Source organism: Phyllobates terribilis, unplaced genomic scaffold, assembly GCF_046119375.1.
Source record: "Phyllobates terribilis strain yellow unplaced genomic scaffold, ASM4611937v1 Scaffold_9__5_contigs__length_417890890, whole genome shotgun sequence".
NCBI lineage: Eukaryota > Metazoa > Chordata > Amphibia > Anura > Dendrobatidae > Phyllobates > Phyllobates terribilis.
Genome location: NW_027362769.1, coordinates 65,476,370 through 65,494,975, shown reverse-complemented (window position 1 = coordinate 65,494,975; position 18,606 = coordinate 65,476,370). Strand labels below are relative to the sequence as shown.

General features: G+C 42.1%; 1 protein-coding gene across 1 annotated transcript in view; it reads left to right on the top strand.

The window, feature by feature from the left end:
* UBE2G2 (ubiquitin conjugating enzyme E2 G2) overlaps positions 1–18,606 on the top strand; it is a 55,233-nt gene that overhangs the window by 16,643 nt on the left and 19,984 nt on the right. Inside the window, exons 2-3 of the mRNA XM_073646544.1 lie at positions 10,254–10,289; positions 11,773–11,818. Of these exons, the coding sequence (XP_073502645.1) occupies positions 10,254–10,289; positions 11,773–11,818 (82 nt within the window). The remainder of the gene's footprint in view (positions 1–10,253; positions 10,290–11,772; positions 11,819–18,606) is intronic.

Here is an 18,606-nt window from a genome sequence, read left to right as displayed (position 1 = left end):
CCCTGCTGTGTACTGTGTAATGGCTGTGTCTGACTGTACAGGAACATGGTCTGATCATACCACATCTCCTGGGCAGGGGAGGAAGCAAGAGAGTATACAGACATTACAGCAGGGGATTCACAGCTGATTATTTCTGTGAGGTAAAACATTGTTTAAAAACAGGCAGAGAAATGTTTACCTTACAGAAAGAATCAGCTGTGAATCCCCTGCTGTAATGTCTGTATACTCTTTTGCCTCCTCCCTGCCCAGGAGATGTGGTATGATCAGACCATGTTCCTGTATGGTCAGACACAGCCATTACACAGTACACAGCAGGGGCACATGTATAAGATTATCTCAGCACAGGAACATTTTATTTAAACACATCCAATTGTGGAACTTATTATTATTCAATCAACCTGTGTTCGTGGGAAAACCCCTTTAGGGCTACGACCCCACTATCAGTATTTGGTCAGTATTCGGTCAGTATTTTTTCTCAGGAGTGGGAGCCAAAACCAGGTGAGGAACAATCAGAGAAAAGGTATAATAGAAACAAGTCACAATTCTGCATTTATCACCCACTCCTGGTTTTGACTCCCACTCCTGAGAAAAAATACTGACCAAATACTGATAGTGGGGCTGTGGCCTAAGGCCTGAGATAGACAGTTATCTTAGTGATTTGACTTGCTCAGTAATTCACATTTGCAAACCTTTACACTCAACTCAGTTGAGTCTGCAATACAGAAACATCAGAAATAGAAATACAAGAAAATCCTAGCTTCCCCAGTGTTTAGCCACTAGATGGAGCCCTCCCCCAACTATGAATGCAATGTCTGCCGTCATATTCTTCCCCATGTGCCAAGATTCATGAGCTGCTTACAGGCCAATCTTAAAAGGACCATCTTGTGTGAATGAAGAGACTTCAAAGATAATTCGATACAATGGTAGTTGAGTATTTCAGGCACTCGTGCTTTTCAGAGATATGTAAAAGGGACTGGACAAGTTACTGATGACTACGTCTGAACATTGGTAACAGACACAAAGCTGCCACGGTCAGAATATTATATACAATGATAACGAGACTTTCAATAAGCATATAGCCAATTTTCATCATTCTAGGAAAAGGGATCTTCTTCTTGTTCCAGAAGCAGCGCCCCTTTTCTCCATGGGCTGTGTCTGGTACTGCATCTCAGTCATATTCAAGTGTAACTGTTCCTTTTGAAATCTCTCTAATGATAAAAACAGGAACCTCGACGTTAGCAAAGGTTGCAACGCCTCAAGATAGGAGAGTTGATATGAAGAGGTAGGTCAGTGTCTACACAGGCCCACTGAGGAGACATCAGGAGCCAACAGTGCCATGCACATGACCCCACCACAAGAGCCGGGTGATGGACCAGGATCAGTCTCATGAGGAAGGGGGCATCCAGAACAGGAGGAGAGGGCTCAGGGCAGGAGCAAGACTCTTATTATCAGGAGGCAAGGTGCAATATGGAGGTTTGGTCTGCGTCTTACAGAGGGGGCGTAAATGTGGCGCAGCTGAAAGCATCAGTCCCCTAGTAGCTCCAGCAATGGGTCCGTGTCACATTGTAAGCTATTATCTGACTGCCCGGTGTATGAAGCCCGATCTGTTATTTTCTGTTTGATTGTAGATCAATATTGTATTGTCCGGCTACGTTTATCTAAGAATGTAGGAAAACGTTCAATTGTATGTCATTCATTTCTCTCATCTACAATGTAATGCTCTACACACACAGTTGAATTTGATCATTCTTCTTTTATTTACAAGCTGCGTTTCCGTGCACGTTTTCGGTCTTGCTACCTTCTTCAGAATTCATCACAATCTGACGGCCAAGCTTGGAGAATACAGAACTAGTCTGGAACAGGCCGGTGTACGGCCATATACAGTGCAATGTGAAAGTATTTGGCCCCCTTGAGTTTTTTTATCTTTTGCCACATTTCTGGCTTCAAACATAAAGATATAAAATTCTACTTTTTTTGGGAAGAATCAACAACAAGTGGGACACAATCATGAAGTGGAACGAAATTTATTGGATATTTTAAACCTTTTTAACAAATTAAAAACTGAAAAGTGGGGTGTGCACTATTATTCGGCCCCCTTGAGTTAATACCCTGTAGCGCCACCTTTTTCTGCAATTACAGCTGCAAGTCACTTGGGGTATGTCTCTATCAGTTTTGCACATCGAGAGGCTGAAATTCTTGCCCATTCTTCCTTGCAAAACAGCTCGAGCTCATTGAGGTTGGATGGAGGGCGTTTGTGAACAGCAGTTTTCAGCTCTTTCCACAGATTCTCGACTGGATTCAGGTCTGGACTTTGACTTGGCCATTCTAACACCTGGATACGTTTATTTTTGAACCATTCCATTGTAGATTTTGCTTTGTTTGGGATCATTGTCTTGTTAGAAGATAAATCTCCGTCCCAGTCTCAGGTCTTTTGCAGACTCCAACAGGTTTTCTTCCAGAATGGTCCTGTATTTGGCTCCGTCCATCTTCCCATCAATTTTAACCATCTTCCCTGTCCCTGCTGAAGAAAAGCAGGCCCAAACCATGATGCTGCCACCACCATGTTTGACAGTGGGGATGGTGTTTTGAGGGTGATGAGCTGTGTCGCTTTTATGTCAAACATATTGTTTTGCATTGTGGCCAAAAAGTTCGATTTTGGTTTCATCTGACCGTAGCACCTTATTCCACATGTTTGGTGTGTCTCCCAGGTGGCTTGTGGCAAACTTCAAACGAGACATATTTTGTGGATATCTTTGAGAAATGGCTTTCTTCTTGCCACTCTTCCATAAAGGCCAGATTTGTGCAGTGTACGACTGATTGTTGTCCTATGGACAGACTCTCCCACCTCAGCTGTAGATCTCTGCAGTTCATCCAGAGTGATCATGGACCTTTTGACTGCATCTCTGATTAGTCTTCTCCTTGTTCGAGATGAAAGTTTAGAGGGACGGCCGGGTCTTGGTAGATTTGCAGTGGTGTGATACTCCTTCCATTCAATATGATCGCTTGCACAATGCTCCTTGAGATGTTTAAAACTTGGGAAATCTTTTTGTATCTAAATCCGGCTTTAAACTTTGCCACAACAGTATCTCGGACCTGCCTGGTGTGTTCCTTGGTCTTCATGATGCTCTCTGCACTTGAAACAGAACCCTGAGACTAGAGGAGGTGCATTTATACAGAGACTTGATTACACACAGGTGGATCCTATTTATTATTACCAATCATTTAGGACAACACTGGATCATTCAGAGATCCTCACTGAACTTCTGGAGTGAGTTTGCTACACTGAAAGTAAAGGGGCCGAATAATATTGCACGCCCCACTTTTCATTTTTTAATTTGTTAAAAAAGTTTAAAATATCCAATAAATTTTGTTCCACTTCACGATTGTGTCCCACTTGTTGTTGATTCTTCCCAAAAAATGAGAATTTTATATCTTTATGTTTTAAGCCAGAAATGTGGCAAAAGGTAGAAAAGTTCAAGGGGGCCAAATACTTTCACAATGCACTGTAGTGCTTTAGATCCACAGTGCGTTACCATTTGTAATTACATGGCCGCACACTGGGCTGTGCCAGACTAGTTGTACATTCTGCAAGCTTGGCCGTCAGACTGATGAAGGGTACAAGACCAAAAACATTCAGACCACATCTGATGTGCTGATTTTGAGGAAACGAATACTCATCAGATTGCACCGTGTGCATTGTAGCTAATATACGGCAGCACCCTAACTTTCTTTTGGCAATCAGTGCTGGGGTTCTTTTATACTGATTTTTGAAATGCCTGTAATTAGATCAGTAGCAGGTGGTTGTAAGGGGTACTGCTGCTTTCATGCCAGAATTAGACTCTGTAAGCTTGTTGAGACTGTTCACTTTTGTATTACAAATATAAACATGATACGGAGCTGATTCCATCACGTTTGGGTTCTGTTGTGTCAGGACTCAGGAAGAATAAGGCTATGTTCACACATGTTGGTATTTTTTTTACGTCACAAATCTGCAGCAAAACTGATCTCTGGCAGGAAATCAGCTGTGTTAAAAATGCTGGTTTTGCTGCTTTTTTCACTTTCCTTCTGTCTCTATGCATCTACATAAATTTCTGTGAAAAAAAAAAAAGCCCATTCTATTCTGCCATCAAAAACGCTGATGCAAATTTTGGTTCATTTTTTATGTGTTTTTTTTCCACCACCCATTACTTCCTATGGGTGAAAAAACGCTGAAAGAAGTGACATGCTCTGTTTTCCAAAAACCCAACCAAGTCGCAAAATACACAGCAAAAAAAACAAGATGTGTGAACAGAGAATTCTGGTTTCTCATAGACTTTGCTGGTACTGCAAAACGCAGCTGAAAATTTACATAAAAATCTGCAGCAAAAAACGCTGAATAACCCAACGTGTGTGAACATAGTGCAGTATTTAGGCTATTTGTCTCTTCAAATATGACAGCACCTGTGATGGAAGCCTTCTCATATATGTGAGCAAAGCCTAAATCTTACCTTTATCCTAGCACGGTATAGTCCCATTATTATATACTTCAATAGCTCATTAGACCACTCAGATATCCAGGTAGGGAGAACCGAAACAACCCAAAACATTAAGCCTCAGCAGAAGTTTTTAGTTAATATTTTACCTCAGTATTTGTAAGCCAAAATCAGGAGAGAAACACATCACCACTTCTGTATTTCTCACCCACTCTTGGTTTTGGCCAAATACTGATGCAAAATACTGACCAAATACTGAATGTGTGAACGTGGCCTAAAAGCTTATCAAATCGTGACGCTGCAGAAGAATTTGGAAATTCTTTTGAGTGCTGCTATATATATTGGCATTACTAGCTCATGATTACAACTTTATCCTTGTAAATACTGTATATCCTTGAAATATATACGGTATATATGTATCCCCCTGAAGAGGGCGCTATAACACAGTTACAGCTGTGAAGCTGCATGTTTTTCTTTGATCTAACCTCCCATAAACGCTTCCCTCTTGCATTGTTTTGCTGTGTTCTCCAGTCCCAGACCCATCCATTCCTATTCCTGCGTAATGTGACTGTCTCGCCCCATGTCTTCTGGGTCACAAGTTTAATATAAGCCTCAAAGGAAAAACAAGTGCTAAGCAGGCCGCGTTGTATTGATTATCCCTGTGTTGTGAGTCACCGACGTCCATTACCCTCCGCAGCTTGTCCTAGAGAAGGCGGCCGCTGCTCAGTACACAGGCTCCGATCTCCAGTCCTACTGAAAGATTATAGCTGGGTCCAGGAGTACTAGGACAGTCACCATATTTTCAGAACACAAATCCATGAAAGTCTGAGTAAAGTGTAGACATTCTGCTTTAATTCAAAGGGTTTTATAAAACTATCACAGGAGCAGCTTAGGAAGTGTAGCACATTTTTTGCATAGTCCCTCTATTTTAAGAGACAAAATAATATAATTTAATTTGTCCATATAGTTCTGTACAGGACTGTATTTCCTATAAATACATGGGTCTGATTCATTATTGCATTTGTGCCCTTTTTTCTTATTTTTTTTGTCTAGTTTTTGGCATCTTTCTTCTGTTTTCCTATTCTTTTACTTTGCACCTTTTTTAAAGTCTGTTTTATGTATTCACATTTTTTATTTAATTGTTCTTTATTGTGAGCAAGGATTAGGGTTTCCAGATGTTTTCGGAAAATCTCACAATGTTTGCACAAATCTACTCCAGTCTCCTCGCTGAGTTATTTTATGCTTGTTTGAAAATTTTGATCAAATTTTGCAACATTTTAGCAGAACATGTGACTTTTTCTGTTGTAAAAAGTCGCAAAATAAGGTTAATGACAAAGATAGCATTTTTTGATTTTGCACAAAATTCATGAACCACATGCGCAATTTTGAAAAATTCAGCTAAAAAAACATCAATGAATATCTGAAGACAAAACCAAAAAAATGACTTAAAGCCCATTTCATCATTTCCAGTTTTTTTCTGTGCATCTCTATATACCATACTGTATGTTCAGCATAACACACCTCAATAAATGTCACCGTCACTCAACACCGGAATGAACAGATACAGATTCATTATTTTCATTGAAGGTTACCGTGTTGACATGCCTTCGGGTCAACATTTATTTTGACCTATATGAACATGCTGATTTTAGATAGGTCAGATGTGACAGATTCCCTTTAAGGGTGCAGTCAGACAATGCTCGGACCGGCCGGCGGCTCTTCTCACACGCGTGGCAGCTGCATAGCAATACAGGCTGTCATTCTTGGGTCAGCAGAGCCACTGGCCAGTCCGAGCATTGCGATGCGCTCGTTGTCGGTGTTATACAACCATCTGACTGCGCCCCTTAAAATACCACATGTAGCGCTTGTATATTGCTGTTCCTACCACTTGCAGTCTTTATTGGCATGGCTGACGCAGTGATGGCTTGCCTACAACACGTGACCGGTGCTGCCAATCACTTAGCTCAGCAGTCTTCTGCCGACTACCACGGCTTGATCACTGAGCCCAGTGTATGGCTGTATTGGTCATTTTCCAAATTGAGGATGTCACCATTGCAGCCCTGCCAACTACCCCTGGCGGAGAGGTGGCACTTGTTATTTTTTGCAGATTTGGGAGGTTTTTTTTAGTTATATCTATTTCAAGGGTAGCTTGGTAATCATACAGCAGTCATTATAGTTCCAACAACAATTTGCACCCAGCTCCTCCATGGTCATGGATGACAAATCTGCCTGATTATGACTCTAGGATTCCTGATGTGGGTATTACTGGGAGTGTTATATTGGTCACTCCGTTTACCAAAAAGCAGATGTATGTTAAAAATGGTTTGTAATGACAGAAAATGAAAACTCAATATATTAGATGCACAACAATGTGTTGGGTGTTAATAAAACAAAACCTTTTGGCAAGTTTCTAATTTTATTTTCTAAATATTCAGTTGCTATGATGCTTGTTATTTTACCTCTGCCTAGGGTGAAAGTTTTACTGCAGGAAGGTGGGGATGGGTGGAAAGATTCATGTGATTGGGGGGCTTACAATCACAAAGAACTTTCCTGTCCACAGATTAGCAGACTTTAAGCAGATGTTTGAAGCCTTGGAGCTTAGGACGGGTCAGCTTTGGAGTAGAACCTCTTTAATTGCTGTTTTCTTTATTAGAACTTTGCAGAGGTCTGCTCTACACGTATCATTGGAAGGGTTCGTACACACCAGCATGTTTTCAGTCCATTTGCTGTCCGTATGCCAAATGGGTAGCGAACAATTAGCACACTGACCCACGCAAGTGAATGCAGTAATTCATACACTGGCGAACATACCATTTGTGCAACCTGCGCAGCTGCACAAGGGTCCAAAAGTTAAGTAAGCCCATCTCCACCTCCAAAGTGGGGAGAATTGTGCATTATGACAAGATATTGGACCCTTTTGCCGAGCACGCTCGGGTGCTTTCCGAGTGTCTTCGGCGTGCTTGTATATTAAGTTCGAGTCCCTGTGTCTGCATGATTTATGGCTGTTAGTCAGTCTCAACACATGTGAGGATTCCCTAACAAACAGGCATTCTCTGCATGTGTTGAGGCTGACTAACAGCCATAAATCATGCAGACGCAGGGACTCGAACTTAATATACGAGCACGCCGAAGATACTCGGAAAGCACCCGAGCCAGGGTTAAACGAACACTCTCGCTCATGACTACATGGGACCTCTTCTGTCTTAGTTCACATGACTGTTTCTACATTCCGGCTGATGGTCTGCTTATAGAAAATCACAGCATACACTACTTAGCTCTTTATTTCGGATCAGACTCACCCATTGTAAGTCAATGGATGCACAAAAAACAGTGTCAAGATGCAGCAGAAAGCCCCTGTAACTCTTATGAAGTGACAGCCAGCTTCACCTCGGCCGCGCTTTACATGTATGCCGATCTCTACATGGGACTCAAGCCCCAATATAGGACAGCCCCAATGGACAACTGTGTTGTGGTGCATGCCCTTGGCGCAGAATACCATAAAGTGTAGTTTGCACAGACTTATTGTGGCTCATACACAACTAGGTGACAACTGAGTATAATACATAAATGACCAAAATGTAGCAAAAACATATCCTAAATGTACAGTAAATATCAGGTGATAGGAGCTATGGACAAGTTGCAGATTATTATTTGCTGACAATGAGTTATTGGGAATTGAATTACCTTGTAAAGCCACGCACACTGACTATACTGTATATGCCTCTGTGCCTATGCATGTAGTGGGCAAAGGTTTTTCTTTTGGGAATTACATTTGGCCAGTGTACATCATGATTTCGCAGTCTCAATCCTTCTTACCTTTTTTATTTTTTTTAAACTTATTTCATTTTTAAAGTGTTTTCTTCTTTCTTTTATTTCTTTTTAAATGCAAGGCTATGGAAGATCTATGTAACTAGTTCTGTACATCGTCATATATATTTGGCTTTACACTGTTAAATGCGCAAATAGATGCAATTTTTTATGACCTGCTTAAAAAAATGTGCAGTGGTTTCCACATTGTTGTGTTTTTGACAGTGTATCAGTAGTGTGGAGGGTGTAATATAGGACATGATTCCTGTTGTGAACCCTTCTAATTAAGAGGCTGACTCAGGCGCGTGTTAATTTGATGTCGGTGGTCTGTTACGGACGGCTACTCCATATCTGAAGGGCTGCCATCTGCAGCCAGCACATTAGTGTCCAGCCTTGTCATTCTGCGCCTGTGACTCACCGGTCTGGCACTCATGTCCTGCAGCTGAGTGACAAACAGCTGACTATGGCTCACCGGCCTGCTCATCCATTCTCTGCTCAGCTCCTTGGCCATTAAGTCACGAAAAGCTGAACTTCAAAGATGCTGGCTAGAGGTCTGATGTAAGAAACCACGGGAACACAAAAAGCCCTCCACTAATAATGGATGTAAACAAGGCACTTCAGTGCAGTAATTAGGAGTGGGATGTGGTTTGCAGAGTAGACGCAAGGCTTTGAAATATGTCCATTCTCTCCCAGCTCGATTGTATGGCAGCAGTCCCGTACCTGCGCTTTTATGATGGGGAACCTACTGCAGTATGAATAGAAAATTGTCATTCTTTTTATCCCGTCCAATTATTCAGAATTCAATAACCACATATATTTGTATATTCACGTGGGCAGAGAATACATCCTTCTTTGTCTTGCTTTCCTATTTCTGAAGTTTGGCAGGGAACTGGTCCAGAAGCGCTTGCTTTGAGGAGGACATTCACCTCTATGGGGTGCTGAATCTGATGCCTCACTTTGTAATATGTGCCTATTGGTGTCTGTGGTCTGATATTTCTTCATGGGGAAGTAGTGTTACTTTGCTATAATTTGACCCACCATAAGAGACTGAATTGTGAACAATCTAATTCATGTGTGATTGCAGTGTGCAGCGATCTGCTCCATAAAGGGGTGATCACCCTAACTGCGCCTATATGGCACAGGATATGCCATAAATATATGGTACATGTTGATCCTACAATGGCACCTACATCTATCATGAGAACAGGACAGTGATGCACGTCGCTGTCAGTGGAGACTTGGTTGGCATTCCCATGTATAAGATGGGAATACCCATTTAAACCAAGTACGACGAGCAATTGATGGACTATCTGTATGCTAAGGGTTCCCAGTTTCCATCCATGTTTTTGTATAGAGAATTAGAATCATAGAATGGTAGAGTTGGAAGGGACCGCCTGGGTCATCTGGTCCAACCCCCTGTTCAAAGCAGGATTCACTAAACCATCTCAGACAGATATCTGTCCAGCCTCAATTACCATGAATTGTATACAAGCAAGAATAGCAAATGGTGTGCTGGACAAAATAATGTAACCTTTAGATCAGGGCTGTGGAGTCGGTAAACCAAACCTCCGACTCCTCAATTTCCCTGACTCCCGACTCCACAGCCCGGCCTCACTACTGAGCGGGTACATAAGGTGCAGCACAGATTCATCTCAACTAAAAGCCGAGATCCTTAGATCAGGAACAGAACAGACATTTCATAGCTTTCCCCAATTCTTATGAAAGCATTTACAGCACATCCTGCCTTGTACTACTGTACCCAATTTATTATATATTTTTGAGTCTGAGTCGGTCCATTTTATACCAACTTCACCAAAATGGACACCGACTCCACAGCCCTGGTTTAGATGCCAGTTAAACCAGTCCAAGAGCACATCCAGAACCTTCATATAAAATGCTGACTCTTCTTTTTTTTCTCTTCTATTATTTTTGTTTTTATTCTGATCTCACTTTGTTTTTCTGTTTTTATTTCAGAGCTGACACTGAATCCACCAGAAGGGATTGTGGCAGGTATGTTCTCATGGTCTATCCATGTGGCTGTGATTCCTGAATAATCTGAGCTCCTCATCACAACCTTTTTATAAAGTGAATTTAGTGATATTACAATGTGGCTGCTCATCTATTAGTACTAAAGGGGTTTTCCCAGTTATCACATATCCATTGGGTATGGAATAGGTGATTTGATCTATCGAGTTTCCAGCACTGGGGCCTCGCCTATCAAAAGCACTGAGGTCCGTGTACCCTGGTTGAAAAGAGTGGAGTTCGAACATTTAAAATCTTTAGGACTGCTAGATATAGCTGGGCGATATACTTGTCTGTTTGCTCCAAACCCAAATACATTAGAAAGAGCAGCAACATTCAGGCTGTGTGCCCACGTAGCATTTATGAAGCAGAAAATTTCTGCTTCATTTCTGCAAGTTCTCTCCCGGAAAAACGCATGCGGAATTCCGCACGCGTTTATCGCGCATTTTTCGCGCGTTTATCACGCGTTTTCCACATGCGGAATTGCCTTGCGTTTTTTATGCATTGGACAAAGGCAATTCCGCTTGCGGAAACGCAAAATTAAATGACATGCTGCGGATTTTTGAACGCAGCATAAACGCTGCGGAAAAATCCGCAGCATGTGCATAGAACTTGCGGAATCCCATTGGGGACCATGGGGTGCGGATTACCAAGCGTTTTACAAGCGTTTCCGCTGTGGAAATTCCGCATCAAAAACGCTTGAAAAACGCTACGTGGGCACACAGCCTCAGGCTTGAATGTGAATGGTGGTGGTCCCGACTCCCAACGGTGAGGCCACCAGCAGTCAGATATCCATTGTTTAGAGAATGCATGTCTGATAGATGGGCTTCCCAGCATTGGGACCCCCGCCGTTCATGAGCACTGGGGTACAGTGTTCCCTGGTTGGATTGTGTGGTTGTGTGTTTGTTTGAATGAACAAACAGGACATAGGACATCCCTATTCTCATGAACAGTGGAGGTTACAGAAGTGCGACCACAGCAGTCACACTAATCACATTGTTTTTTCTTTTCTTTTATAAAGAATGTAATATAACTAGATTACCGACAAATGATAGGTATAATTAAATTCAGCAGATGGAGATCGCTCCCTCTGTCACTCTATGGGCTCCCCGTGGCGCAATCCCAGGGTGCTAATGGTTGTTAGGCCATCTTTTCTGCCACTTCTACTGCCAGAGAAGAGTCATGTCAGGGTCCTACACCCTAGATGGTCAGCCTCTTCTGCAAAAAATGCCTATTTCAGCTAAAATGTGCCTAATGTGCAATGGTACTTTAAGAATATATTTAGAAATGTTAGGTTATGCCTAACAATGATGATGAAGTGGAAAAATGTGAAATATGCCATTTAATCATGTATTTTGGAAGAAACACGTGTGATGTATTTATTGGTTGATTGTCATTTATGAAGTTGTAATGTAATTCTCTATACATTTGTATTATGATTCCAAGACACTTTTTTTTTTCTATTTTGCAGGCCCCATAAATGAAGAAAATTTCTTTGAATGGGAAGCCCTGATCATGTGAGTAAAGTACAACTGTCCATACAGCAAAAATCTTTATGTCAAGCAGTGATACCTAAAAGTTGCAGGATCTTCTGACCTTCTGAGCACTTTCCGAAATGCCTTTTACAAGTTTAGACTCTCATGAAGATATTACTTTTTTTGGACTTATTTGCATGGTTTTCTCTGTTCAGTCCTCTGTTTTATGGCTTTGTGAAATGAATATGTTCGCTTTCACAGGATTTATTATGCATCCCCTTTTTCAAATGTATTCCTAAGGTTTAATCACGTGTCACGGCTTTTGCCACAGTTTGTACAAATTCATGGGAAACCGCTGTGGTTTTCTTTCGGTTTTGTAGAAATTGCTCCAATAAAGCGATGTGAATAAGTCCACACTTTAGGACAACAGTGTTTGTAGGTGAAAAACAAGGCTGGAACATTGGGGTATGTCCAGAAGGGGCTTTTTTCAAGTGTGAAAAACAACTGTGGATTTAGTTGCGGAAATGCTGTGGATTTGCCTAAGGCCACATTCACACTTTCATTATTTGGTCAGTATTTTTCCTCAGTATTTGTAAGCCAAAACCAGGAGAGGACCAATCAGAGAAAAGGTATAATAGAAACCTGTCACCACTTCTGTATTTAGCACCCACTCCTGGTTTTGGCTTACAAATACTGATGTGAAATACTGACCAAATATATTGACACTCTGTGGATTTACTATGCCACACATGTTAATTTGCGCTGCAGGTTCTCTCTGCAGTGCGTGAATGAGTTTACATAAAATGTCACCCACAATGCTGCTGCTGCCTGGAATATTTTGGGTTTTAGTGCATGTGCCCATAAGGACACAGAGTTTCATTTAAATATATGCACTGCTCAGTGTTTTTTGACCCACCCTTGATTTTACTTCACAAATGCTAATGCAAGAATCAGAAAATTGTGGCACACTACAGGACTAGGTGTCTCTTGACTTTTAGTCAACTGCTTTGTATAACCCCGCCCCCACCACTGATTGGCAGCTTTCTGCCTATGCACAGTGTACACAGAAAGCTGCCAATCAGTGGTGTGGGCAGGGTTATACACAGCTCGGCATTCAGAGAACTACTAGATCTGCAACATAGAAAACAGGGATTTTATGATAATTTCTGCACCCAGTAAACTAAGTGATACTTTGCTGGAATCAGTGTCTCTGTCTCTATATTATATTGCTCTCAGATGTGGTAGCAAAAGCTTGGTGACAGATTCTCTTTAACTTCCTGACACTCCAGCTGCGCCTCTGCATACCTGTTACATTGTCATCATGACTACAACAATTGACCACTGCAGCCAGTGACTGGGCTCAGCGGTAGTGCGGCTAGAGACAGCACTAGAATGCTGAACCCAGTGATTAATAACGGCAGCAGCCATGTGCTATAGTCATCACCGCTGCACCAATATAAGCAAACAGCAGCAGATAATATTTTGTTATTTTTTTTTTAGCAGATCAAGGCTATAAAATGAGGGTGGAAGCAGATGTTGAGCCCCTGAGTCTATCCACATGCATGTGAACCTAATGGGGAGCAGTTGTGAGCACTGTGGGATCAGTGGTTATGTGCCCTTCTCATCTGCTCTTCTGCAGGTTGGAATAATTATCTTCATGTTATTCCTTCTCACTTAGGAAATCCCCTTTGCTGCAATTGTATATTCCGATTGCTGCTGGTAATTCTCCAAATTCTTTACGAATTTATTTCCCCTCCCCACTAGGGAGGGGAAATAAAAACAGCTTTAATATCTTTAAAACAATCATTATGTTACGTGCATCATCTGTAATCTTTCACCATCTGTTTCTACAGTTTAACTTTTACACCTAATAAATAGATTTATTCACCAGTGTGTGAACGTGCATTACAACCTTTTAGTATATTCTCATTTTTTTATGTTTTTAAGCTTCCACTTGAAGAATATAACTTACATTTATGAACTAGAGTGATCAGACTTCAGTGGCCCCACGTGTACACTCAGTTGTGGAAGACCGAACAAGAGCACATCCTATAGTATAATCTCATACACAGTTCTGTATGCCCCTGAGCTGAAATGTTCCAGCATTCCCTGCTGGCTCAGTGTCTGCCCCTCATCAAAACGTGGGGAAAACCCGTCTTGCTCCCAGCATCTATTGGGACAGTTTAGATAGTCTCTTCTCCCAAAAGAGGAGAACCAGGGTGGTGAGGGTGAGGAACCTAATAGCCACCCCTAGACTGGTCCAGAGGGAACCCTAAAAGGAATCGCATCCTGAAAAGTCCTAGTGAGAAAGGGATCACCGTGAGAAAATAAATAGTGAAGGTGGTTATGGTTATAGTGTAATAGTGACCGGACCTTCCAGCCGGAAATGTATAAATTCCCCTTTCTGGCCTGAAGGCCCAGAATATGGGTGTGTGCAGGAATTAAAGTGAAGTGCGTGCAAATGTGCTATCACTCAAGGGGGTCCCACACCCAGCGAGTTTAGGCACCCTCGGATCACCTCTTCTGGGGCACTTCTGCATTTTAAGCATTCAAACCATTTGACCCATAGCTTTGATCGTGGAGGGTTAGGGTCACCTGAAGGATGAGTGTATACATCCCGAAGCTTCACCAAAGTGTGCATTAGTGTATCTGCCATACATCAGCATGTCAGGCCAAACCCACTGAGAAGAACAGATCTTGGTCAAATGGCCAAGCCTTCACTAGGTGTTGGCTGGGTAGATCTCTTGGCCAACAACTATTTTTCCAGACTTTCCCATATACATGCACTCTCAGCTCAATATGTGTTCTTGTTAGGAAAACGGGAGTGAGCGGCTGCCAGACCCTCTGGGGGCAGCTTATCACATGTGAGAATAAAGAATCTGACAGGTTTTTTTTTATTCTAAAATGGCCATCACTTTTCTGCCTCACCATGCCATAAATCAGAGTCAGCGCACCCTTAGGATATGGGGATACAGAGTTTTGAGATGCAAGGTTGTTACAAAAAACAACCAATAAATGGCTCAGAGAATTCTTGAAAGACTCTTCCTTTTCCTTTCTGTTGTAAAACGATTTCGCTGTTCAGTCCTTTGAGCATTTTTTCCACCTTGTGGAAAAAAAGAAAGTGGATTTCACTTTGACAGCAGCTCTAGATTGAATGCGCACTACTCAATCATAAGGCTACAAAATAAAAATAAAAACTTCAGGGGAAAAACTTTTTCAAAACACTTCAAAACTACTTCAAGAAACAAAAGCTCTCCAAAGAAGGAGCGTTTCCTGAAATGGCTTCCACTAGAAAACTTGTCGTTTTTGACTGCCTCATAAAAAATTGTGTCCACATAGCCCCATATACACATAACTTAAATCTTTCTATTAGCTAGTCCGAGCTTTTTGGGTCACAGAGTTGCTAGTTGTTCTACTTCTCTGCTGTCACCATGTAAACTCATTAGAAAGGATATCTAGGGGTAATATTTCTCCTTGCGAGAGTGACGTGTTAAGCACGTCGGGTGAGGAGACTTAAAGCCGCAATGCTCCTCTGGGAAATATGCAAATTGTCTCTTCAGAGAGGAAGAGGACCAGAACTCTAGTGCCACCTACAGGAAGTAGCAATCCCAAAAAAGTCAATAGTGACCCTTTTAACGAGTCTTTTTATCCTAAGTCATGTGTGATAAGACTCGTTAAAGGGTCACTATTGACTTTTTTGGGATTGCTACTTCTTGTAGGTGGCACTAGAGTTCTGGTCCTCTTCCTCTTTGAAGAGACAATTTGCATTAGAAAGGAGAAACACAACTTGTGGCTGCTGACAGAGCTATCGCAGCCCCTGCTTTATTGCTATATCAGTGCGCTCCTGTCTCTGAAGGGGGGGTGGTAAATATTTTAAGTATACATTTAAAGGGGTTGCCCGTAATCTTGACATCTTCACTATGAATACATTATTACTGTGGCCATGACATAGACCAGCACGAACAGATTCCAGACAACCCCTGTTATAGGCATTGGCCACTACTTGGACAACCCCATGTCGATCTGAATGTTTGTACCCGTGAAAATAAAAACACTTTTTTCCACCGGGTGTCAGATGATTTTTGGGGGTGCATTTTCTCCTCTTACCCTTGTGAAAATAAAAAAATTGGGGCTAAAACATAATTTTTTTGGAAAAAGTTTGATTTTTTTATTTTCACGGCTCCATGTTATAAACTTCTGTAAAACACTTGGGGGTTCAAGGTGCTCACCACACATCTAGATAAGTTCCCTGAGGGGTCTAGTTTACAAAATGTTGTCACTTGTGGGGGTTTTCCACTGTTTAGGCACATCAGGGGCTCTCCAAACGCAACATGGCGTCCGCTAATTATTCACGCAAATTTTACAGTCAAAAAGTCAAATGGTGCTCCTTCCCTTCCGAATCCTGCCGTGCGCCCAAACAATGGTTTTCCCCCACATATGGAGTATCTCCTTACTCAGGAGATATTGCACAACAAACTGCATGGTGCAGTTTCTCCTCTTATCCTTATAAAAATGCAAAATTGGGGGCTGAAAAAACATTTTTGTGGGAAAAATGTGAAAATTTTATTTTTATGGCTCAATGTTATAAATAGTGTTGAGCCACCCCCGTAGTGTTCGGGTTCGGTTCGGTTCGTCGAACACCGGGATGTTCGAGGAACTGTTCGTCGAACACCTTAGAACACCGTCGAACACCGTTAAAACCAATGGCAGGCAAACAAAAACACATAGGAACACATAGAAAACACCTTCAAAGGTGTCCAAAAGCTGACAAACTGCTCAGAAGACGCTTTCTTTAAAAAAGCCGGCCGGCAATTCAGCAGCGGCATACACCGGTACCCGACAATTTAGACATGAAGGAATAGAGCATCACACATAGATTAGATAGATAGAAACATGTCAGTCACATATATATGAAGTACAGTGACAGTGTTGCTTACTGTACTTGTCATTTAGCGTAAAGGATTTATCAAAAAAAATAATAGTGTTTTCATGCACCGTCTCTTTAAAAAAGCCGGCTGGCAATTCAGCATCTGTACCCGACAATTTAGAATAGAAGGAATAGAGAATCACACATAGATTAGATAGATAGAAACATGTCAGCCACATATATACGAAGTACAGTGACAGTGTTGCTTACTGTACTTGTCATTTAGTGTAAAGGATTTATTAAAAAATATAATAGTGTTTTCGTGCACCGTCTCTTTAAAAAAGCCGGCCGGCAATTCAGCAGCGGTACCCGACAATTTATAACAGACAGAATAGAGCTTCACACATAGATTAGATAGATAGAAATATGTCAGTCACATATATATGAAGTACAGTGACAGTGTTGCTTACTGTACTTGTCATTTACTGCAAAGGATTTATTAAAAAAAATAATAGTGTTTTCATGCACCGTCTCTTTAAGAAAGCCGGCCGGCAATTCAGCATCTGTACCCGACAATTTATAACAGACAGAATAGAGCTTCACACGTAGATTAGATAGATAGAAACATGTCAGTCACATATATATGAAGTACAGTGACAGTGTTGGTTACTGTACTTGTCATTTAGTATTAAAATAAAGGATTTATTATTAAAAAAAATTGGCGTGGGGTTCCCCGTAATTTTAGTCTCTAGCGGAGGTTAAGCAGACAGCTGGGGCAGATGTTTGAAGCCTGGGAAGGGGGTAATACCCACGGAGCTTCCCAGACTACTAATATCAGCCCCCAGCTGAATACCTAGCCTTTACTAGCTATTAAAATGGAGGACCCCCCCAAAAAAATGACGTGGGGTCCCCCCTAATTTAATAGCTAGCAAAGGCTAGGCAGACAGCTGGGGGCTGATATTAATAGCCCAGGAAGGGAGCCATGAATATTGGCCCCCTCCCAGGCTAGAAACACCAGCCGTCAGCCGCCCCAGAAATGGCGCATCCATAGGATGCGCCAATTCTGGCACTTAGCCTCGCTCTTCCACGCTGCCCTGGTGCGGTGGCAGGGGGTAATAGGGTTGGGGTTGATGTCAGCTTATAATGCCAGCTGACATCAAGCCCAGGTTTGTAATGGAGAGGCGTCTATAAGACACCCCCATTACTAACCCCATAGTCAAAGTTAAAAAAAAAACACAAACACCCAGAATAAAGTCCTTTAATTGAAATAAAGACACAATTCTTTATTGTTCTAAATTAAACCATACTTACCATCACGCCCATTCCAGCTGAAGCCAACGATCTCCTGCAATAAAAGAAAAATAATAAAGCAACCTCATCCTTACCTTTCCATGGTTCCCAGGACAGCTCCAGCTCTGCTACATCGAGATGACAGGCTGGACCGCAGCAGAACGCTGCCATCCAGCTTGCCATGCCGCACACACTGAGAAGCGCAGGCATGCTTGCGCTCCTCAGTGTCTGACTGTGACGGCATCCAGATGAGCCGACAATGAACTCGGCTCACCTCATGTACGTCACTGACAGCGTGGGAAAATTCTCCTGCACTCAGCGCTTCAGCGTGAGAATTTTCCCACGCTGTCAGTGACGTGCATGAGGTGAGCCGAGTTCATTGGACATGACCTCGGCTCATCTGGATGCCGTCACAGCCAGACACTGAGTAGCGCAAGCATGCCTGCGCTTCTCAGTGTCTGCGGGATGACAGGCTGGATGGCAGCGTTCTGCTGCGGTCCAGCCTGTCATCTCGATGTAGCAGAGCTGAAGCTGTCGTGGGAGCCATGGAAAGGTAAGGATGATGTTGCTTTATTATTTTACTTTTATTGCAGGAGATCATTGGCTTCAGCTGGAATGAGCGTGGCGGTAAGTATGGTTTAATTTAGAACAATAAAGAATTGTGTGTTTATTT